Source organism: Siphateles boraxobius, unplaced genomic scaffold (genome assembly GCF_051911475.1).
Source record: "Siphateles boraxobius isolate OS27281-9 unplaced genomic scaffold, OSU_SipBor_1 25, whole genome shotgun sequence".
Taxonomy (NCBI): Eukaryota; Metazoa; Chordata; class Actinopteri; order Cypriniformes; family Leuciscidae; genus Siphateles; species Siphateles boraxobius.
Window position 1 is genome coordinate 33165145 of NW_027508866.1, and position 23129 is coordinate 33188273.

General features: G+C 37.4%; 3 protein-coding genes across 3 annotated transcripts; 1 reads left to right on the forward strand and 2 right to left on the reverse strand.

Moving 5' to 3' along the window:
• Positions 1-2055: 2055 nt before the first annotated feature.
• purbb (purine-rich element binding protein Bb) lies at positions 2056-6485 on the reverse strand. Its single transcript, XM_077243577.1, has one exon. The coding sequence runs from the start codon at positions 6383-6385 to the stop codon at positions 5492-5494; it is 894 nt and encodes a 297-aa protein (XP_077099692.1). The 5' UTR covers positions 6386-6485; the 3' UTR covers positions 2056-5491.
• A 5364-nt stretch (positions 6486-11849) lies between these two features.
• h2az2b (H2A.Z variant histone 2b) lies at positions 11850-13726 on the forward strand. The gene is made up of 5 exons (XM_077243578.1): positions 11850-11964; positions 12665-12742; positions 12832-12945; positions 13087-13216; positions 13357-13726. Exons 1-5 carry the CDS (start codon positions 11962-11964, stop codon positions 13416-13418), a joined length of 387 nt encoding a protein of 128 aa, XP_077099693.1. The 5' UTR covers positions 11850-11961; the 3' UTR covers positions 13419-13726.
• Positions 13727-19724: 5998 nt separating this feature from the next.
• ved (ventrally expressed dharma/bozozok antagonist) lies at positions 19725-22687 on the reverse strand. Its single transcript, XM_077242032.1, has 3 exons — positions 22216-22687; positions 21174-21430; positions 19725-20290 (listed from the first exon to the last, which is right to left on the reverse strand). The coding sequence occupies exons 1-3, from the start codon at positions 22487-22489 to the stop codon at positions 19943-19945; spliced, it is 879 nt and encodes a 292-aa protein (XP_077098147.1). The 5' UTR covers positions 22490-22687; the 3' UTR covers positions 19725-19942.
• Between the last annotated feature and the right edge of the window lie 442 nt (positions 22688-23129).

Genomic DNA, 23129 nt, shown 5'->3' on the forward strand with positions numbered 1-23129 from the left:
TTGCATTACATGCATTCAGAGAAAAAAAAACTAAACCCAAACTGAATTTTCATGGTTTCAACCTATGCAAATGTTTTGGCTTTTTGCTGTTATGACATCACATGACTCCACCCACCATGACCTAAATCAGAACAACGACAGACCGTGTCCGCATTTAATGCTGAGAGACAGCGACGACTCTGTGACCAATGAATGTCCGTGAGATCACAGCAGGAGCTCATTGCTTTCCCAATAATCCCGGCCTGATTCGGCAGAGACCTTAAAGTCCTTACGCTCTCAGAAATAAAGGTACAAATGCTGTCACGGGCACAGGTACCCTTTCAAAAGGAAGAGGGCATATTAGTACCTCTATAGGCTAGTAGAACCTTTTAAAAGGGCCTGCCCTAGTGACAGCTTTTGTACCATTATTTCTGAGAGTGTATGTGCTGTGGGGTCAGCCGGGACACGGGGCGTATTCGAACCCGGCATCCCCTATCCCGTGAGGATAACTGTCATCAAATAGGCCGCATGCATCTGTGTGCTGCAATGTTACACTTTGCAACACTGCCATGCAAGTCATGCATTAAAGTCAAAATCAAACAATTTATAACCCGTTTTACTTACAATACCACTCAAAAGTCATCTGAAAGTGCCAGTGATGACTTTAATAATTATTATAATAACAAAAGATTTCTATTTCAAATAAATGCTGTTGTTTTAACGTTCTATTCATCAGAGAATCTTGAAAAAATGTATCATGGATTCAAAACCAAATTTTTCAACACTGATAATAATCAGAAATGTTTCTTGAGCAGCAAATCAACATATTAGAATGACTTCTGAAGGATCATGTGACACTCAAGACTGGAGTAATGATGCTGAAATTAAGGTAAAAAACTGTTATTTTAAATTGTAATAATATTTCTATTTTACTGTATTTTTGGTCAGATAAATTCAGTCTTGGTGAGCTTTAGAGACTTCTTTCAAAAACATTAAAACATCTTACGGACACCAAATATTTGAACGGTGGTGTGTGTTATGCGACATATTATGAATAAAAGAAGCTATTCGACTAAATGTACGATGGAATGGGTTTTTGGACGCCATGTGGAAGCTGAAGGTCAAGTTTACCCTCAAAAACAAGAATATCCCACAAATAATGCTTAAAAAAAAGAAGAAAAAAAAGAATATCTATTATTTGCTTTTGTGCAGTAACTGATAACACATTAAGTGGAATTAAATTGCAATAAATGACTGCATTAAGTAGCTTAAAACAATGACTAAACTGCTATTTAATATTAATATTAATCTGTGCGGTCTATATGTGACATCAATCAAGTAAAGTAATTTTAGAATAAGATGCACTAATGAACTCTTTACAAGCACAAATTTATACTTAGAAAAGATAAAGGCTCAATTTTAAATTTTAAATAGTGTTTTCAACCTATTTTACTCCCTTAATGCCATGTTATTTCAGAGTTAAACGAGATTTTAGCCACCCGTAATTGACTGACTGGATCATTAAAAAAAAGTGGGACTTACATTCCAGAATGGAGATAGTTGGAGATGAGCAGCTGAAAAATAATAGGGATTCGTGACATCATCCAATAAGAACAGTCATTTCAGAGGTGGGACTCTGAAACATAAGTCACTACATTTTGATTAAAGATTATTATATTATTATATTAACAAATGGTTTTATAATGAAGGCCTACTTTAAGGTAAATTGGTACAGTTTTTTTATATTGAACTAAAACTATCAAAACATTTTTGTTAATTGAAATAAAATATAAATATTAACACTTTAGACAAAATTTTTAAATGTTACCTTGGCAATACACTAAGGTAAATTAACAAAATAAACCAAAATAATATAAAATTAAAACAAACAAAAATAAACCTAAATAGTAATATTTAAAAACAACAAATATACTAAAAATTAAACTCAAATTAACATGCACTGAAAATACTAAAATAAAAGCGAATTCAAAATATTAATAAAAACTATATTAATATTACTAAAATAACACTGAACACACAACCAATGTACATAAACACAACAACACCAGGCCAGTATTATGCTTTCCATCATTTATAATTTCCTTTATTCTGTTACAAACATACATAGCATTTTCTAAATATAGACTTGTAAATCTCAGAGAAAAGAAAAAAAAAAGTTCAGCCATGGGAAAAACGGAAGGCTGCCGGTTCTTGAGAGGCAGTCTAGCGTGGGACGGGGCTTGATGGGATGGGTGGAGATACTTTGAGTATCTGAGACCTGAGCTCTTGACAGTGTCCTGCAGAAGCTGTGAACTCACTCTGTAACTTCAGTATCAAGTAACAGATAGAAAATATATATACTGAGAACGCCGAGAACCTGAGTTTAAAGGGCATTCCGACGTTAAAATCTCTGCTGAAAACACAACATATATTGGAAAAATAGCTACCTTTCAATAAAGATTGTTCTATGGATTGCTGCTCTTGTGCGTACGGTGTCCAAAGAAAACAAAACAGTGGTTGACACATGGATGCTGTTAAGAGCTCGGGTGAGTCGCCTGAAATAACAGAACATTCTTTCAGAAGTTTTCCAATCTTTCGTACAGTGGAACAGAGGTATTGTTGTTCATTTGAAAAGTATGCGGACGCCCCACAGAACTTTGCACAAATCCCAACCTCAGGAAACAGGAAGACAAATCGGCCAATTGTGAGTCGGCTAAGAGCCTGACAGGAAATGAACTCATAATCTCATCCCTATGGATGAGTATTGCTTCCTGTCCCTTTTTTTTTATTTTTTTATAGTGACATTAAGGTGGAAACAAAACACAAATCTTTACAGTACGTATTCCCAGTACACATTTGAAATAAACGCAGCCAAGTTCAGTCGAAAGAAAGTCCATTTCTGGTGTTTTGCAAGAGATTTGTGCCCGATTCCAGATCTTAAATGGACAGGTCATTGAAGAAAAAAAGAAAAAGTGCTGCGATACTTTGCGATACTCCACTTTGACATTTAGCAGCCTAGAGCGATTTAATGCATGTATGCATCTTAGAGTGAAGGGAAAAAATGGCTTTTTGTTGGTCATTTGCGTTTTTTAAACAACATTAGTCAACCATCTTGGTTCTTCAACATGACACGTTCACGTCGCTAACAGTACAGATGGGTCATACAATCAAAATGATTTAGACACGCCAGCAAGAACATGGAAAATCTCCTTCCGACAGCGAGTTTGTAAAATGAGTTGTGAAGCCAGCTCAGGCTCAGTCCCGAATGGTGCCTCCCGTCTACAAATGCTCAGTTTAGCGGAGCGACCCGAACAGCAGCTGAGGAGGGGCGAGGGGAGGGGAACGCAAGAATGTCCTGCCAACAGCTGCTGTGTCACGCTTTCTATTGCCGTTCGCGCTCAGCTGCCAAATTGGGGCCCGTTTCAGAAGGTTAGTCGCAGAAAACACTATGCTGAATGTTACACATCACTCTCTCTACTATACGGCTGCGGCTCCCCATCACATGCACCAAACGCAGTCTGCTGATGTGATAACATTTGCAGTGGCTCAACAATCGGGCCCTTGTGCGTCGACGCACTTGAGAGCAGACGGCACAGCTGAATCCACGGCCACCAGAGCAGGAACGCTCACCCTCTCCGACGCTTCCCGCATTAAAATAGCCGGCCTGCCTAGTCAGCTCACTGTTGAGGAGAAACAGCTGCTGCACTCGCGAAAGTACAGAGAACCAGCCGGAGACTGGCATCCGTTAACAATCACGCTGCCAATAGATAAAAGTGTGGGAGAATATTTCATAACAAACTATCCATTGCAATTCGTCTTGAAAGGATCACAGCAGTACACATGACTTCAGCAGCTGCCATTTAACACAAAACAGTATGGAGGGTTAAAGGAGGCTTTACACGCCAGCACTAAACACTGTTGCACCCAAGAAGGGAATTTTTTTTTCTTTTTCTCTCAATTCTTCGCCGTGGATACAAGCATTTCGCAGTTTATGTTTTTGCTAAAGTGCATGGATGAAATATTCTCAACATTAACTATCTTTCTCCATCATAACCCACTGGTCTACTTGGTTATTCTTATAATATTTTTGGTGAAAGTTTAAACAATAATATTGCATTAATATGGCTGCAGTTACTACGCAAGAGAAAGCAATAAATTAAATAAAAAGGCAAATGCGGGACTGACATGCACAGAAATGGACGCACGTTGCCACCGGAAAGACGTTTGACATTAATCACGTAGAAAGAAATCATATGCGTGCTGTAAACTCAAAGGGGTTGTGGGAGGAGTTTGGATGCGGTGATGTTTCCCAAGGATAATCTCATATATGATGCTATACTCTTCTACAAAACAAATCCAATATTTCAATCCCAGCTTATTTTTCTTTTTTACAAAATTAGCTTCTTGAGCCTTAATAATTTGGTAGTTTATATATAATTTTTACTGTTTATTCAAAAATATGCTGGTTTTTTTTTTTTACTTATTCTCATAAAGAACAATCTTACATAAAAATTAAAAAAATGACAACGCAAAAGGGGACGGGGTGAAAATGCACTCGTCCATGTCGCTCTGTCCTTTAAGCAATCTTAAGCAATCTGTCCTTAAATATTGAGAGGGGACTTGGACCCAAGTTAGAAAAAGACAAAGCTCTTTGTATTGACCCCAAAACCAAAATATCCCACCGGTCCATAATGTTGTTTTATAACACCGGTTGAATGATGTGCATAAAGCAACAATTTTCATTACTAACGCCTCAAGGAAGTCACAGGTTTACAGATTACCACTTCGGATTTAAAACATCTCTGGCTGTGAACAGCTGAGACATGTCAACACAAAATCAGGGGTCAAAACATTCCCCTCCAAATCTGAATTTAAAACTTTTCATCACTCAAATTGGCCAAACCATAAAAGTCATGTTGATGCAGGAACGAAAACCATAAAACAATAACTTAGGGAACATCGGCCTATTAAAGAAAGAAATAAAATTATCGGAGAACTCAAACTTCTGATGCAACGTTTTGATAACAGTTGTGAAAGTCCCATGCTGCCTGGATAGGAAACACACCATGAATACCAGTGACACTATGTGTATATGTATATATATATATATATATATATATACACACACACATACACACACACATATACACACACTAAATTTCTCCCCTCTAAAAACATGTTGGACCGTATGAACCCTTACAGCCTGGTATTATGGTATCCAGGCCGCTTTTGAAATTCAGCAGCCTTGATGTAACAAAGGTTTAATTGTTAGCTAAGACAATTAAACTTGCTGGTTTAACAGGACAGGGCAGCATCGGGAATAAGTCATACCCAACAAGACATCCTTCGCCCCATGGCTTCAATACAGACAACCCACCCTCCCCAAACCCTCACCACATAGAAACTTCACAGATCTAGTTTTCTGTCCCATGAATATTTTAGTAGGCTATTTGAGTTCAGTTCATGCACTTCTTGTTTCACACGTGTGGTCATCTCCTGGCGAAGTCTGCAGTCAGTCGTCGTCCACGTCCTCGCCCTCGGACTCCTCTCTCCTCTCGTACATCTTATCCCGATGTCTCTCCTGGATCTCCTTCATCTCCTCGGCGTAACGGGAGAAAGCTCCTCCGAACTTCCCCCAGGCCTTGAAGGGGATGGTGATGGAGTTCCTGTAACTGGGCTTGACCTCGCTGACCCGCAGGAACACGCCGTACTTGTTAGAACCCACGTCGAAAAAGAACCTCTTGGAGTCCACCATGATGGAGGTGCCCTCGGGAAGCTCGCCGTACCCCCCCGCGGCCCCGTGCCCCCCGCTCAGCTCCTCGTCCTCCCCGCCGTAGTCATCGATGAGCTTGGCCAGGGCGTCTCGGAACTCGATTAAGCCTTGCGCCGGGAGCGCGATGGTCTGGCCGGTCTGTACGCTGCCTCCGGGACCACCTCCTCCACCGACACCGAAGCCCGGACCTCGGTTAACGGTCTGGCGGATGCGCAGGAACCTCCCGCGCTGGTTCTCCTTCAAGTCAAGGTAGTATTTACGGTTCTCGCGCACCAAGAACTCGCTTTTGAGCGCACGCCGCGGGCCGCCGTCCTCACCTCCGGACGATTGCGCGATCTGCTCCGGGCTGCTTGGCCCCAGCTGGGCGTAGTGCTCGATGAAATCCCCGAGGTAGTCGCGGAACTCGGCCGCCACGGACATGGAGAGAGTCAGGCGGCTCTTGGAGCCACCAGCACCCACCTCCGCTATCTTGATGAAGCGTCCCTTCGCGTTCTGCTTGACGTCCAGGTAGAAGCGCTTGTTCTGGATGTCAAGGCGCTTGGACGCCAGCTCCTGGGTCTCCTGCTCCCGCTGGAAGTGCTGAGGGCCGCCGCTACTGCCACCGCGCTCGCTCCCACTGTCTCCATCCGCCATCTTCAGCACCTCCAGCCAACTTCTCTCTCAGAGAAACGCTCCTCTCTCTCTGCGCTGCTCCAGCACGCACGCACGCACCACAGCATTGGCCTCACATCTGCCAATAACAGGCGGCGCGCGCCCGCGAGGTCATTCATAGGTCCGCGCGCTTGTCATTCGCAGGACGAGGGAGGTGCGCGCGCGCTCCATTGGTTAGAGACATTTCCTCCTCGTGTGCAGGCATTTCCTGTCCTTCTGGGGCTCAGCTGAAGCTTTGAAGGAGAACTAAGAAATGTATCATTGTTTTTTTAAATCATCATATTTGGATCAAATTATTCGATTGCTCTGATTTGCAAATGCATATGCAATGCAGTAAAAGTGCAGAGAAGAAAATACATGCAAATATGACGTGCCGTTGACGTGCTTAAAGAATATAAAATCAATATAAAAATAGAATAAAACATTCAACAAGATGCTATAGGAGTTTTGTGCAGACAATTATTGTACCATTATGGATGTGACAGATGCATTACTCATATTTCATCTGTATTCATATATATATATATATATATATATATATATATATATATATATATATATATATATATATATATATATATATATATATAATCAAATCAACCTATTCATATGCACGCATTTTTCTGCGTATTCCCTTTTGAGATCTGACCCAGGATCAGCCGTTTTTCCACCCTTGGATTTTGAGCTATTTACGAAATGACGTAAAGGCTGACTGTAGATCCGCTGCTGAACTTCCGCCTTCATGTGCGCGATGACGTCAACTGTGACGTCGGGGTGTAATTCCCGAGGTCAGCGTGTTGCGCGTTTTTTTTCTTAAATGTTTTATTTTATAGGTACAGATAAAATAGGGGGGCGAGAAAGCTAAACATGAGTATAAGTTTGTTGCCTAATTAACCAAGTTTAGGCCTAATTGCCTAAAAAGCCCTAATTTTACACCTTTGACTGAGAGGGCAGTGAAGTTTTACAATTTTCACTAGAAGCCGCTCTGGATCTGCTGATCTCCATATAAACTCTCAAAAAGGTACATAAGGGCTGAGGAGCAAGACCATTTAGACATTTAAACACAAACTTTACATAGTGGAGAAAGACAAATTGAGCAAATCTTAAATCTTGTATTTACTTAAGATCTGACAATGATGATGTTATTTGCTTTCTATCTACAATGTGCAATGCTCTGTTGTAAAGACATGTACATCCATAGGACATGTGTGATAATATCATCGAGTTTAAAAACAAGGGCATGATCAGTTTCTTATTATTTTGAAGCTGTAAGATTTGCCTTAATCGTTTTATGTATCTTTTTCACATGACTTATACAATTTAACTGAGAATCTAAAATCATGCCAAGGTATTTTTCCTCTGATCAATAACCTCCTCTTTAATTCTAATGTTTAAGGATTCTGCTATAACTAATTATTTTATTGAAAAACATATTATAGACTTTGTCTTTTTAGTATTTAAGGTTAAAGAACTCTACATCAGTGGAAAACAACATGGAACTTCTTTGGGTAACTTTTTCATTGATAATGTGTTTTAATAAATAAAATAAAAAAGCAATAATAAGGATATAATAAATGCTCTTTCTTCTGTGTCTTTTCCTGCAGCAAGATTCTTTTGGTCTTCTTTATTCGGTATCTCTCGGGTCAAAGCATGGAAATTGCTAAATAAATTTGGTGTTAATAACAAAATGGAGGAAGTGCTTTACAAGATATATAGGCTTCTTCACAGAATGTATCCTGCTAAGCTTGTTTTGGAAAGATTTTAGCTTAATATTTAATTTAGGCTACCTGTGAATTTCAAACTATTCTGCATCTGTTTTTTCACTGTAGTTACTCAAGGTTTAGAAAACATTATTAATAGAAAATGTAAACGTAATAGTATATGATAAAAAGTGATTTTCTTATACTAAGAACGACAATTTGCAATGTAAAGAACAACATTTTATACAGTTATTTATTTTATTAGGAAAATATACATAAAAAGAAGTGGACTCAGTCCTAACCAAATTTTTCACATTTTATAAATGACTTTAAATGATATGTAAATTCTTTTGGAACAAACTAAAAACATAAAAGTGCTAAAAACATGTAATGCTTTGAAAGCACTGGAATTTATGTAATTTTTATGTTTTTTTTGTTTTTGTTTTTCATTTCCTGGCAGCTGATGTTAATGTGACAATGTGACTAATAGGCCTGATGTTCTCGTGGCATTGCATAAAGTAAAAAATTGTTGTGCACATGATTAGTTATTACTCTTGTATTGCTTTTCACTGTAAAAAAATATTTTTTGGTGGAGTAAATACTACTGAAAAAAAACAATGTAATTTACATGAAAAAGTTAGTTCAGGCAAGAATTTAAAAAACTAAGTAAATTCCATATTAGTACTTAATTCAAGCGAGTAGAAATGAAAGTGTAAATATCAAATCAATAAAATTAAGTAAAAATTACTCAACTTTTGTGATACTGGGGTTCCCATCATGCACTGGACCTTGAATAATTAATGAGGTTCATTTTTCAATGGTTTCCAGCTGTATTTACACTGTTTTATCATTGGTTTTTGTTGTCAGTATTAGTAACTTGCCATTTTGTGACATTTTCAGTAAATTTTTTGCTCAAAATGACACATTCGAACACAAAAACGACCCATCAAATGTTACCGCCATTGTGTATTGTCTACCAAGTATTGAGGTCTTTGCATTCACATCATGCTTAACATCTGACAAGATATAATATAAATTACTTAGATGACCTAAGTGAAGCACATACTACAAATGCCTAATAAAATGCAATATTATTGTTGTAGTGAAATGTAATGCAAAGGAAATTTCAACTAAATCGATATTAATCAACCTTTTACTAGCTAAACTACAAGTTAAAATCACTCATTTTCTTTGTTATTATCACTTAACTAGGTTAAGTAATGTTTACTTAATTCCATATTCCAAGTAAATTTAACTTAAAGATTTCTAATTAAAGCTACTGATAAATATGTTTAGGTTTTTACTTGGCAAATCTTTGTAAATTTACTAGCATTTTCTGAGTGAAAAAAGTTGCCTAGCTTTTTTCAAGTAAATCCTACTCTAATTTTCAGTGTAGGAGGCATTCAGGGCTAAACAATATGTAACTGGTTGAATAAGACGAATGTTTTGTTTGTACATGATTGCAAATTGTTTTCATTATTGCTCAACACTGTTCTTATGTGCTTTAGTGATGCCAATAAATCACTGTGAAACTGAGAATTAATTATATTAACATAATTATAATATAAAACAAATATTGAATGTTATAGTAATCAAGATGAGCAAAGCATATTTAAATTGTCTCAAAAGTTATTTTTGATTAACTCTTAAATAATCCACGAATTATTCCATTTATTAGCTACTCTGGCGCTCATACATGCACACTCAGTGTTTTGAATCGCCTATAGGGATTTTAATAACTACATCAAATTCATGCCATTTCTGAATTAAAATAACTTGTTCACATGCAGAGTCTGTCCATTTCTATATGCCATATTTCACACACTCAAGTTTCAAAAAAATAAAAGAATACTAAGAACAGATTCAAAGGAAGCAGAACCCACAATGTGATTTGTTTTTAAATAGCCTAATGTTTTTTATTTTTTTTACTCGTGACTATTTTGGGGAAACATCTAAATGAAAATTCATATTAACAATGTGTATGTATGGGGGGTCACATGGGTCCTACATAAAAAAAACATTAAAAAATGATATGTTGGATATAAGAGTCATTATTGGTACATTTCGAGTCTGACAGATAAACCTTCTTCTATTAAAAAAAAAACTATTTTGAATCAATTAATGATTTAAGAATAATAACAAATTATATTACACTATCACTAAAATTAATGCTTTATGTATATTTAGGGGGGAAAAAATTATGCGATTTAGCAACTCCCACTCCACCCATTATTGACTGTCTCTGCCTCCTGATTCATACATTCAACTTGAATTATCATGAAACCATAAAGTCTAATTTTCAAATATTTTTTGTGTTTACTCTATATATAAACAATTGCATAGAATATATATTTTCTGTATTATTTGTAATTGAATTAGTAAAAAAATAGATGTTGTATCTGTCCCTACGTTCTGGTCAACTCTGTTACCGCTGTTATAAAACAAACAAACAAACAAACTCCATAGCATTTGTAGAAAAAGCATGTGACTTGCACCAAGTGATGTCACTTCATCTGGCGAGAAACTCTGGAAAGCAATGATGTCAGTCATTATTCTTCTCTCATTAATTTGTATCTCATTAATATTTAGGATACACCAATAGTAGATTCATTATTTGTCAAGTCTATTATTGTGATATTGCAGTGAATCTCTCATTCACTTTTTAAAAAATGATAATGGCGAAAACCCATAAAATTCTGTTTTTAGACATGCCATGTGTTATCTGGTTTGAGGTTAGCATTTTGAACTAAAGTAAAAATGGTGGGAAATGTAAACTCTGTTATCGTCAACTATTATCATCAACCCAATTTGTCTATAACAGAGTTGACAGATCTTTCTGGTAGCCTACATTGCTGATCAGTATTAATATTTTAAATCTTACAAGTTTAAGATCAGCAAATAATGAAAATGTTGAAAAGTGCATTCTACGAAAATAAAAAAGTTTAACAGAAAAAAAATGATATATTTTTTGTTTTCTTTCTCTACTTGAAATGTACCCGCAATTATGGAATGAGTCATAAACACTGTAAACACTTAGAAACGCGCTTCAATGGGCATTTAACAGCTGGTCAAATATTAACAGCTGTTAAAACAGCAAATTCCCACAACTGCACGTAAAATGATCATCCTGTGGATGGAAAGAAGAACTGAAAGAAGAAGACTGGGATGAAGAGGAAGATCCATTAAATAATAAGAAAATACAAAGGACTAACAAACTGTGTTCCTCACTGGCTCCGTTTTCTGCAAAGGGAAAATTTAAAACCTGTTTGTTTTATTTAGTTGTCTTATAAGCTACACCTCCTGTTGTCTATTAGTAGCTAAAATATCACAGTGTGGTCGTCAAAGTCAACAAAATGAAAGAAACTCTCGAGAACACTTTTACAATTTTAGCCTTAGGGGTGTTGAGAAGGAGGAGCTGATCAGAAAGAACATTACTTTGTTTAATAAACAAAGTAAAAGACAACACGTCCTCAATATTTATTTGTTTTGCATTGTAGCTTTGACAACACCATAGGCTACACTAGATATCAGACATGCTATTATTCTGTATATTTTATTGTGATTGAAACATTCCCAACATTTCAAAATAATAGTTTAATCGATTTTAATGTAATAAAAGATGACGGCGGCACGCATGCGCACAATACTAGCGTGCTGGTGGTCCGTGAAGAAAAAAAAGAGAACTAAAAGACACCCACCTAGTGAAACGCTCTGTGATTGGATGAAATCACCATTTCAAACCAAGACGGAGCTCGCTGATTGGTTATAACGTTGGACCGTAGCGCGCTATCGCTGAAGTGGGCATCATTGTGTTTTCCCTCCGTTTCAAGCGAAAAGAGAAGAAGCTCGTCTGACGATATGGTAAAATAAGTTTTAAATTGTCTAAATTCTCAAATAAATCTTAGCTCGGACCGATGTATTCTGTATAAACCGTAATTGTGTAGTGCTTTAATTCTGTGCACGTGATGGCTTTTAATAAGCTCGAAGTGTTTGTTTGTTGCAGTGTTTTGCTAACGTTAATAGAGCGCCGACCATGGGAATAAAGTGCATTTGGTTTATTGTTCTTAAAAGGAATAATAAACCCAGAAAATGTGTGTGTAAATGTAATATTTGCAATGCAGGACAAAGTTTCCTGGCTTTAAACTAAATTTAGCGCTTAAACGCATTATGACTCTGGCTGGTGGAATATAACGTTATCTATATTTTTAAAGTTAGTAGAGTAGAGATAACGTAGTGTTTGTACATAAAAGTCAAACCTTTAAGGCATTTTCCTATGTTGTTTTCTGTATCTTGGCCAGATAAACCAAAAAAATCTATTTTTTGAAAACTCCGAGCAAAAATGATTACTAGTCTCTTTTGTTTATTTTATCACTTCATTCTTGAAATTGGTCTATAACAATACACATTGCTTACGTAACTCTCAACATGATTCCGATTCACCAGATGTTGCTACCTTTTTGTTCTGAAGAAAACATGCCTCATTTACAATGAGCACAATGTAATTTCAATGAGCCTTGGAGAAACTTTTGAGTAATACGTCCTTTTTCTTGTGCTTCCGCAGGCAGGAGGAAAGGCTGGAAAGGACAGTGGAAAAGCCAAGGCGAAAGCGATCTCCAGATCACAAAGAGCTGGTCTGCAGGTATGGATTCCTCTGCCAGAGGGGAAAAATGGACTGGTGTTAAATATAACTGTATGATGTTGACCGTTTCTTTGGTTTATGTGATTCAGTTCCCTGTAGGTCGTATCCACAGGCACCTGAAGACCCGAACTACCAGCCATGGTCGTGTTGGAGCCACAGCAGCCGTGTACAGCGCAGCTATCTTGGAGTACCTGACTGCTGAGGTAATGGTTTTATTTTAGCACCGTTTGTTAAACAAGCCTGTTGGATGTCATAGTGGCAGGTTGTTGGCTGGCTGGGATTTTTCTGTTATACATGAATCGTCTCTAGTGCAAATGCAATCCCAGTAATTGTCATATTGGCAGGTGTTGGAGTTGGCTGGAAATGCCTCCAAGGATCTGAAGGTGAAGCGTATCACTCCAAGGCATTTACAGCTGGCCATTCGTGGTGATGAGGAGTTGGACTCGCTTATCAAAGCTACCATTGCTGGTGGAGGTGAGTTTTACTTGCGTAACGTGATTTTTCAAGTGTGGTGTGATTTGAAAAAAAAATTTACGCTGATGCTGTTAAAGTTATAGTTTTAAGACTGGCGCTGATATTATTTTAATTCCATTTGTATCTGTCTTTCCCTACAGGTGTGATTCCACACATCCATAAGTCTCTGATCGGAAAGAAGGGCCAGCAGAAAACTGTATAAGATGGATTGATGTTCGACTCTGTCTTTGTATAGCAACAGCAATCAGCGTTGAGAAAGCAGTTGTTTTTGTCGTTTCCTCATTTGTTTGGTTATGTTTGGTAAGTGTAGTTTAACATGACAGAGGTTAGAGTTTGACGTACTGTATCCATGATTATAATGGGGGGGATGTTATGTGTTCTGGGGAAAAAAGGAAAACTAATCCTGCCTTTTTGTTTAGTTGGGTTAAGGGATGGGGTTTTCTGAGGTGTGGGTTTCCTTTTCGGCTTTTAAAAGTCTGTTTTATACAATAAAATACTTTTTTTTCTAAATGTAATGCTTTTCTGTGATTTTCATTTTAATGCATATTCCCAAGAAACTCCTTTTTGTTAGCTTTATGCTGTGCTAATTGCTACAAGAGATATAGTGATAATTTAATCCTGATAACAAGGCTGCAAATAATCCTTTATTTTAAAATGTACACAAATTCACTCTTTATGTCTAAAACAATGTTTCTTGTCTCCTTGCATTCACTTATGAATTACATGATTCATGAAAAATTATAGCATGATTAGTTAAGTAGTTTCAACTTTCCATCACATGTTGTCGGTTGTTTAATTTAGTTTCTACAGTAAAACAGTTGTCCAATGTTAAATTATTAGCTACTTGCATCTTCCCATGCACTCTTTCACCATTAAAACTAAAGTGTTGCGTTGACTCTACTTCTGTAAACGGTAAGCCCTGCCTTCTTTGGTTTGATTGGCCATCTCAATCATTTTGAGATTGACGACTACTGTTAGAACACAGGCAGACCAGCCTAAAAATGCTGATAATAGTCATTCTTGGATCTGACATAAGGGATAATGTGAATAAACGTATAGAAATTTTTTTCCAGCTATATTCCCATTTTATATATCTTTTGAAACCAAAAGTACATGTAAATAACCTCAGGGTGGGCTGTCAATTTTACTCGTATATAAAATATATTTTAAATGAGCTTTTCAAGTATATAATAATAATTGTAAGGAATAAGTAAGATTAAATGTTTACTTTCAATTCGATATAAATTGTATCTACACTTGTGTTCAAAAGTTTGTTGAATGTTTTTAAAAGGAGACCTTCTGCTCACCAAGGCTGTATTTATTAGATATTAAAAAGAAATACTGTAAAAGTTTGAAGTATTAGAATTTAAAATAACTTTTCTCTTTGAAAACATTTAAAAATGTAATTTATTCCTGTGATCAATGCTAAATTTCATGTCTGATTATTATCAATGTTAAAAACAGTTCTGCTGCTTAATATTTTTGTGGAAACCGTGATGCATTTTTCAGGATTCTTTGAACTAAGTTCAAAAGAACATAATTTAGTTGCAATAAAAAAATATTTTTTTAAGATTATAAATGTCTTTGTCACTTTTGAATAAATGTATTCTATCCTCACTAAATAAATGTATTTCTTTAAAAAAAAAAAAAAGTTAGTATAGTTTGTATTAAGTCACCTTTATTTATATAGCGCTTTTTACAATGCAGATTGTTTCAAAGCAGCTTTACAGAGATAACAGGAAAATAATGTTGTAATAATATTGTTAAATATAAAATTAAATGTCCCCAACTAAGCAAACCAAAAGCCAAAGGGTGCTTCTCATTTCTTATTTGTGCATCCTCGCTTCCTTTCCTAGCGCCTCAGCTCCCCCCCCGTAGGTTGTCAGGGAAGGACGCAGGGAAAGAAAATGAGGACGGAGGAATCGAATGAAAGCTTTTTTTATAGATTGGAATACTTGATCATTCGAGCGTCACTTCACAGCGTCATCAGCAGCGCTCAAAGCATCTGCCCTTATGTTGTTGAAGTTTGTTTATTTAAGAAATTCATAATGAATAATAATAAAGCAAGATACCCTGTTGAAATTTGTGAGATGTGTGGTTTATATAAACTGCATAGGTAAACTATAATTTAAAAAGATTGTGACCGATGTGAAGGGGGAGGAGAATGTATACGTGCGTCACGTTTAGTCAATGGAACAGTTCCGCATAGGATACACCTGTGTATCCTCGCTCATGACTCCTCTGAAAGCCTCATCACTCCTCGTTCCTCGACTCCTCGCGGTGCAATTAGAGAATTGAGATGTCCTTCAAGATGGCTGTGCTTGATTGGTTTCCGGGTCATAGGATGGAGGAGCGAGGAGACGAGGAGGGATATTGAGAAGCACCCAAAGTGACAAATGCGACAGTGGCAAGGAAAACTCCATCAGGTGACAGAATGGAGAAAACCTTAGGAGAACCCAGGCTCAGTCGGGGGGCCAGTTCTCCTCTGGCCAACGAAGAAACAGTGTATGATTATCATTGAGGCAGTATTGCAGGTCAGCGGTCAGATTGGATCAGAACATTATATTATGCAGTTCATCTGATTGAAGATCGGAGTCATCACGCTCGTATGGAGACGAGTTTGTTGAGGATCAGTGCCGACGGCTGTCGTGTCGATGAGGCCTTCACAGGTGAGAGTCTAGTTGACACAATCTCTGCTGACATTTCAGGGATGTGTTGTGGTCGTGTCTAGGCGCAGGTCCGACATCTGATCTGGATACGCCTGGATCCGGCTGATTACATCATGTGTTGTGGTCGTGTGTAGGCTCAGGTCCACCATCTGATCTGGATACGCCCGGATCCGGCTGATAACCTCGAAAACCTACAGTAAACCTCGAAATAAACAGAAAGACTAAAATTAGCTTAGATGCCATTCTTTTTATGATGTAGCGAGTACATCAGGTGTTATAGGAAGTGTTCCCGGTTCCAGCTGACCTAATTTATGCAGCCTAATAATCATTTAACTGATTTGAATAATAGGAATGTATAGTGTTCTATGTGTATGCCAGGTTGAAGAGATGTGTTTTTAATCTAGATTTAAACTGACAGTGTGTTTGCTTTCCAGACAATGTTAGGAAGACTGTTCCAAAGTTTTGGTGCTAAATAGGAAAAGGATCTACGGCCAGCAGTCGATTTTGATATTCTAGGTATTATCAACTGGCTGGAATTTTGAGATTGCAATAGATGTGAAGGACTATAATGCGTTAAAGGGGCACTCGGCAACTCTAGCCATTTCTTCGCTGATTTTCACTTTTGTTGTTGCATATTTTCTCAACGAGCTCCCCCTACAGCTGTGGGGCGTATATTTCACAACACTGTCGTAAAAAAAACTCACTTGCGGAACCCTCCTCCCCCTTTCTACCGCTGCTCATGTGCATTAGTTATTATCGGAGCCGGCCAACTTCAGGGGCGCGTCTAGAAGGGGGGCACGGGGTGACACTTGCCCCCCCTGGAATATGATTGGCCCCCCCAACATCATTGGGCTAGATTTACTGTAAACCTGACAATGCCCAACGCCATTGGATTAGAGCGCTGTCAATCACTGCTTGGTTTGCGATTCGCAAAGCGGAATCACATGTCCGCGTTTTTCAAACAGAAAGAGAGAGAGACACCTCAACACGTCACTGTTTATGGTATACACACACTCAATTACAGTATATATTTTGAAATATCGCACCATATGTTAGTCTGATTACTTTCATGTGTGACTGATCAAGCCAGTAACGTTAGATTAGCTAACGTAACTTCGGCAGATGACTTGTCAGTGTTATTCCGCGGCAGCGCGTCCATATAAATATAAAATAGATACATGGGTCATCCCTGGTATGCAGTGACTTTCCTGTCCTAATGATTTATTTACTCATATTTTCTCTAAAATGAGTCACATATTTATAATAAATGGCTTAAATTGTAGATTTAAGTATTCTTTACCATTTAAACAGAGATAATAGACTGATGTCTATGTCTATAAAACACTATTTTGTATTTTACACAATTTTAATTGATGTATGCATTCAATTATATCATGTCCTCAGTGCACAGTAATCAACTTCTGCAAGAAATATAAACCATGAAATGACAAAAACCTCAAAATATTTTTAAATTATGTTACAGACTAGGCTAAATTGCCTCTAATCATACATATAAATCATGTGGAAATATAGGTATTTTTCTTAAAATTTTCTTCAATTACTGCGTCCCTGAAGTCATCTTCCACCCTGTTAGTATGTACTTTTTTGCCTTCCAAATCCGACTGGAATTTCATTGAGACCATTTTCAAGAAGTGACTTCATTTCTTTTACCTGCTGGAATTCAACTGTACAAACTGAGGTATGCTTCAGCTCTCACGCCTAACTTTGTTTTTAGTTTTTGAAATGCTATCCTGCTTGTCCCACCCTTAAAGTTCCACCCTGTCAGGCTATGTTATGGAGAATGTTTGTCCTATAAAAAAAATGTAAAAACAAATCCGACATAGTTATAAAAGTTCTGTTCATCTGTAGAAGGTTAGCTAGCTAAATGTTGATCACTCAAAGAGCTATGGCTAACTTAGCTCAGAATTGTCCACCCTGTTAGATCTATAAACTTAACAGGGTGGAATGTGAAACATATTCTATTCATCAAAAATTGTTTTGCTTGTTTCAAGAAGAAAAAAATAATCTAAGATGGCATAAGGGACATATACTATCCAAGAAAAGCTCATTATTGTTTAACATTTACATTATTAACATGTGATAATAACTATATGTATATGTCCCTAACAGGGTGGAATATTTTTATGGACAGTGTCTGAACAATCTACCAATACTTATTATTATAGAGTCCCTGAGCTTGACCAATATGTGGTGCTTATAGTTAAACATGTCACTATTTTGATAGAATGCTAAAAACATGAAAATCATGTCATTTTTTTCCCAACACTTATGAAGCCAAAATGTCACTGCATATCAGGAATGACCCGCACATTACTTTATCTTTTGTTTTAAAGACTAAAGGCACTATCATATTTTTCCTAAAAAAGCAGAGCCGTGGTGAAACTTAAAATGTGAGACCTTTACATGCAACTCTGTGTAATTCATACTGAATGGGTTTTTGTTTATTTCTACACCACAACAGGACATCCAAGGTTTCTTTAAGAAGAAACCATGTCAGAGACAGATTTCATGCAGAGAACGTACGCCTACACACACACACACACACACACACATTCAATGTTTGTGTTGAGAATAAAGCATGTTAAATGACTAATTAATGCCTAGGTGATGTTTTTTATTTATTAGAACAAAACTGTGTGGTCCAATCCATGTAAAATACAAAATGATTTTCAGGCTCTTGTTCAGTGCCAGATTTAATACCATCTATATTAGGTCACTGAGCATTGCAAAGATTTTTTTAAATCGTCCTTAATATTTTCTAAACAAGTATTTATTTCCATTTGAATTTTCTGATTTCCCAGGTGCCCCCCATGACTGGATCTTGGTCCCCCCTCTGCCCCCCCATTTATAAAATCCTGGAATCGCCCCTGTTTATCATGTCTACCGAGGTGAGTAATACATCATACACAGTATCTTATGGCGTGTGTGTTAATGTCGAATTGCCGTAAAGCAGTTCGTGTTTCTAGCTCGTTCTCGCTTCTCACGAGACTTCTTATTTCCAACTTACCGGGACTTTAGTCCCGAAGTTGCAAGGTTGGTTTTCCGCCTAGGAACGTTAGGGGGAGCGGGGAAAGTCACCATTCTCACCAGAACAGGTTATTTAACCATCCAAATGATTTCTAAACGGTTTAATTAAGTTGAAATAGTTGCCAAGTTCTCCTTTTAGAGCTCGCTCAAGTACTGGGGAGTTTAGTGCTTTGTAAGTAATCAGCATATTTTAAAATTGATACAATATTTAATAAGGTGTCAATGCTGTCAATGCAGTGTTGACAGAACGGGCTAATATGGTCATACTTCCTGGTTCTGGTAAGAACTCTAGTGACTGCATTTTGGACCAGCTGTAGTTTGTTTATTAAGCGTGCAGGGCAACCACCCATAATAGCATTACAATAAACTAGCCTTGATGTCATGAACGCATGAACTAATTGTTCTGCATTTGTCATTGAGAGCATATGACATCATTTAGATATAATTTTAAGATGAAAAAATGCGTTTTTGTCCAAAAATTAGAATCTCTGTTTTTTCAGAATTAAGTAGAAGGAAATTACTAGTCATCCAGTTTTTATATATCAGCTATGCATTCCGTTAATTTTGTGAATTGGTAAGTTTCGTCAGGGCGTGAAGAAATATAGAGCTGAGTATCATCAGCATAACAGTGAAAACTAATCCATACTTCCTAATGATATATCCTAAAGCATATGCAGAGTGAACAGCAACGGTCCTAGGACTGAGTCTTGTGGTACCCTATACTAAACTTTTGATCGATAAGACATCTCTTCATTAAGCACTTTACACCCTTCGAAAGAAAACAAACGGTGTAGTCAAATAGAAAAAGATTTATTTATACACTCCTCTTGTACACATAGACATTTTTCAAATTTTACAAACATATTTAAATAATTCTTCAAAACAATAATAAAAAAAAATTCACATTTGTTATTGCACTTCACCCTGTATTCACAAATGCAAAGATGTAAACAAAGCCTTGACTAACAGTAACAGGCAGAAATGGCGGGTTTGCTGGCGGTCTCTCCTCTCACTGTGTGCTGTAGTAGTGAGAGTGGTACGGCGGGTACGGGGTCATGATGGAGGGGTTGCTGGGATGGATGGGAAGGCTCTGTATTTGGCTGTACTGATACAGGGCGTCCACAGGCAGGCTCGACAGCCCTCCGGAGGTGGCAGGACCGTAGTGGAACCCGGAGCCGTACGGTGTCGCGCTCTCCTGGACCCCCGCGTAGAAGCTGGGATACGGAGCGGCTCGGAAACCGTGCAGATCGGAGTAATGCATCATATGCGAGGCCACTTTAGCCTGACAGGCGTGAGCGAGGCTGTCCTGAACGGTCCGTTTCAGCTTCATGCGTCGATTCTGGAACCAGTTTCTGATCTGATGAAGAGAAGTATAACGTAAGTTTATATTTAAATATTATATTAGTTGAAGCACTTAAATCACATTATTGAAAATCAGTTTTTGTAGCACCTAATGAGGCCCAATCAGTTAATGTTAGCGAACTAACAAAGATAATTGTTCATCTTTGTTAATATATTAGTTCATGTACAATAATATATGTTCATGACAGCTCTGGTGCCAGAAGTTAGTTAGCTCTTAGTTAATAAAAATACAATTCTATGTTTGTTCATGTTAGGGTAGGCTACATTACGTTTACAAGACAACGATGTAGCTACTAAAACGGAAAAGTTTTTCCTTTGCATTTTTCAAATGACAACAACGTTGTCAAACGATCACGTTCACATGGAAGGATCGCAAAAATGACTATTATGCATGGCAGGCCAGAAGATGGCGATGTCACTTTGGAAACACTACGTACCTATAGACTGTAATACGCATGCGCATGACGTCACTGTTTTCACAAATTTGCGGTTTTTTGTAGTTTACACAGAGGCAATAACGTATTTTTTGCAAACTTACACTTTGAATCCCGTTTAAAAAGTTTTCATTTTTAGCTGAAAATGGTGACGTTTAAATGGCCTTTAAGTTCGCAGTGCATAAATGTTAACACATAACTTTTGATTTTAATTATAGAGTAGTGAATGTTTAAATTAACATTAACAAAGGGACCATTCACACGACAGCGTTTTGAACTAAAAACGGGAAACTTTTATGTGTTTTGGCTGTTCATTTATAGGATATAAATTTTGGGAGCCTGAAAAAAAACGGGATTCAAAGAGATTCCAATATCGGCCCTGTGTAAACTAACGTTACAAAAACAGGAATTTAGTGTTACCAACAAAATAAATCAACCACATACCTGTTTATCAGACAGATTCAGTCTTTTGCAGAGCTCAGCTTTGTCCTGGGCTCCCAGATAAGCGTTCCTCTTGAAGGCTTTCTCCAGACTGTTGATCTGCTCGGCGGTGAAAGCTGTTCGGGGTCTGCGGCCAGAAGAGGGAGATGCAGCTGGAGCCGGGTCTTTGAGGGCCCCAGGTGAGAGAGAACGGCCCCCCTCACTCTCGTACCCGGACGTCTCCTCCTCCTCCGTGCTGCTGCTGAAACCGGCCTCTGATGCTATAGACAACAAACACAGATTAATATACAGATCAAGATAGGAGGTCAGGTCACAAAAAACTACTTTGCAAGAGGGAAAGAAAAAATATACATTTGCATTTAAATAGAAAATGCTCAAATGAAAAAAAAAATAGAAGAAAATTTAGGAAGAAATCACAAAATTATATGAACGTAGATCCTATGTAAACTGCTAATTTGCTGTAAGCATTCAAAATTTTGTTTTAAAATAACACACTAACAAAATGACATGATATGGCTTTATACTTTTTATTTTATTATTATAACAGTATTTTAATAGTACTTTTAACCATTGTTACCATGTTAAATAATATTTCTACTTGTTAGCTACTAATTCAATACAAAAAAATAACAAACATTTTAGAATTTTACATTAAAAGATTATTTAAAAATATTTTTTTTTAATATATTTTAAAATGTCTTTTCTGTGTTGGCTAAGATTACTTTTTACTTTTAACTATTGTAACTATAACATGATTCAGAAAACATGGAGAATCAAGAGAAATGTATGGAGAATCATTACATCAAATAATTAAATTAAAAACAAGTTAATTAAATTAAATATAAAATGTTAGTATTTTAGATCTGTATTTAAAATAACTTCTTTTCTATTTAAAAAAAAGCTTTATAATTTAAATTATATGATTTTACTGGTAATTATAAGAAAAACAATATCAAATAACAATAGTATTTTTTACAGCATTTACATTAAATCATGAAAAAAACGCATAGAAGTTTACCCTTGGATTATTAAAAAAGCATTTTACCGTGAGTGTGTTTCTGGATGACATTGTTGTCATTTGACTCGGTCTCTTGCGTAGATGCACACAGCAAACTGTTTCCCGGCTGTGCTGGCTCCATACGTTTCTCCTGAGCCTCCGTGTTTTCCGGTCTCCATCTGCTGTAGAAGCCGGGAAGGCTCTCGGATGCCGTGCCAGAGGTGCTCGGGCCGTCCCAAGAGTTTGAGGGATGTGTGGATGCCGAGCTGCGCAAGGCCTGGCTGCTCTGAGAAAGCCACTCGATGGAAAAATGCCCCTTCATCTCAGAGAACTTGTCCAAATCCAGCAAAGAAAAAACAAATATCCGGTATCAAACAAGGTCTTCTTCTTTAGGGAGAGTTTCCAGAAGTGAAGTCCTGTGACTGAGCGAGTCAGATCTGTGTTTGTGTTCTGATAAGCGTGGTTTTGGGTTCACTGATCAACACCTCCAGCATGAGGCTCAAGTATTTATAGGGCTAATCCCAGCTCATTTACAATTCACTTGGCCCGGATCAAAGGAAACATCCTCCCCTGTCCTGATCTCCACCCCTTCAGTTTTCACAAGTGTGGTAATGAAGACGTCTCAATCGGCCTTGAGTGAACCCATTAACTCCTGGCACCAGTAAGTCTGGAGATGTAATCCCCTCCCTAAAACCATCTCTGATCCCGTCTCCTCGATGAGGTGTGTGTGTGTGGGGGGGGATTTCATATGTCCACGCTAGAAGGAGTCTGATGGAGGAAGTTCAAGGTTAAAAACAGAGTCTGAGTCATGGAATTCATAACCAACAGCAATATTTGGTCATCTTAAAAGTTAAATAGTTTTAGTGCTTCATGAGAAACCAATGAAAAGCTCTTCAAACTGATTGAAAAAGCATCATAGTATGTCCACAAATATAAATCCACATAAAAAAACAAAACTTTCT

Bases quoted from the DNA above. Each gene is read 5' to 3' on its own strand.
- h2az2b (XM_077243578.1), top strand. The intron at 12,946-13,086 runs GTAATGGTTTTA...TCATATTGGCAG, and splicing joins TGGAGTACCTGACTGCTGAG to GTGTTGGAGTTGGCTGGAAA. The intron at 13,217-13,356 runs GTGAGTTTTACT...CTTTCCCTACAG, and splicing joins AGCTACCATTGCTGGTGGAG to GTGTGATTCCACACATCCAT.
- purbb (XM_077243577.1), bottom strand. From the start codon at position 6,385: ATGGCGGATGGAGACAGTGGGAGCGAGCGCGGTGGCAGTAGCGGCGGC.
- ved (XM_077242032.1), bottom strand. From the start codon at position 22,489: ATGAAGGGGCATTTTTCCATCGAGTGGCTTTCTCAGAGCAGCCAGGCC. The intron at 21,431-22,215 runs GTAAAATGCTTT...TGTTGTCTATAG, and splicing joins CATCCAGAAACACACTCACG to CATCAGAGGCCGGTTTCAGC. The intron at 20,291-21,173 runs GTATGTGGTTGA...TCTCTTCATCAG, and splicing joins TGAATCTGTCTGATAAACAG to ATCAGAAACTGGTTCCAGAA.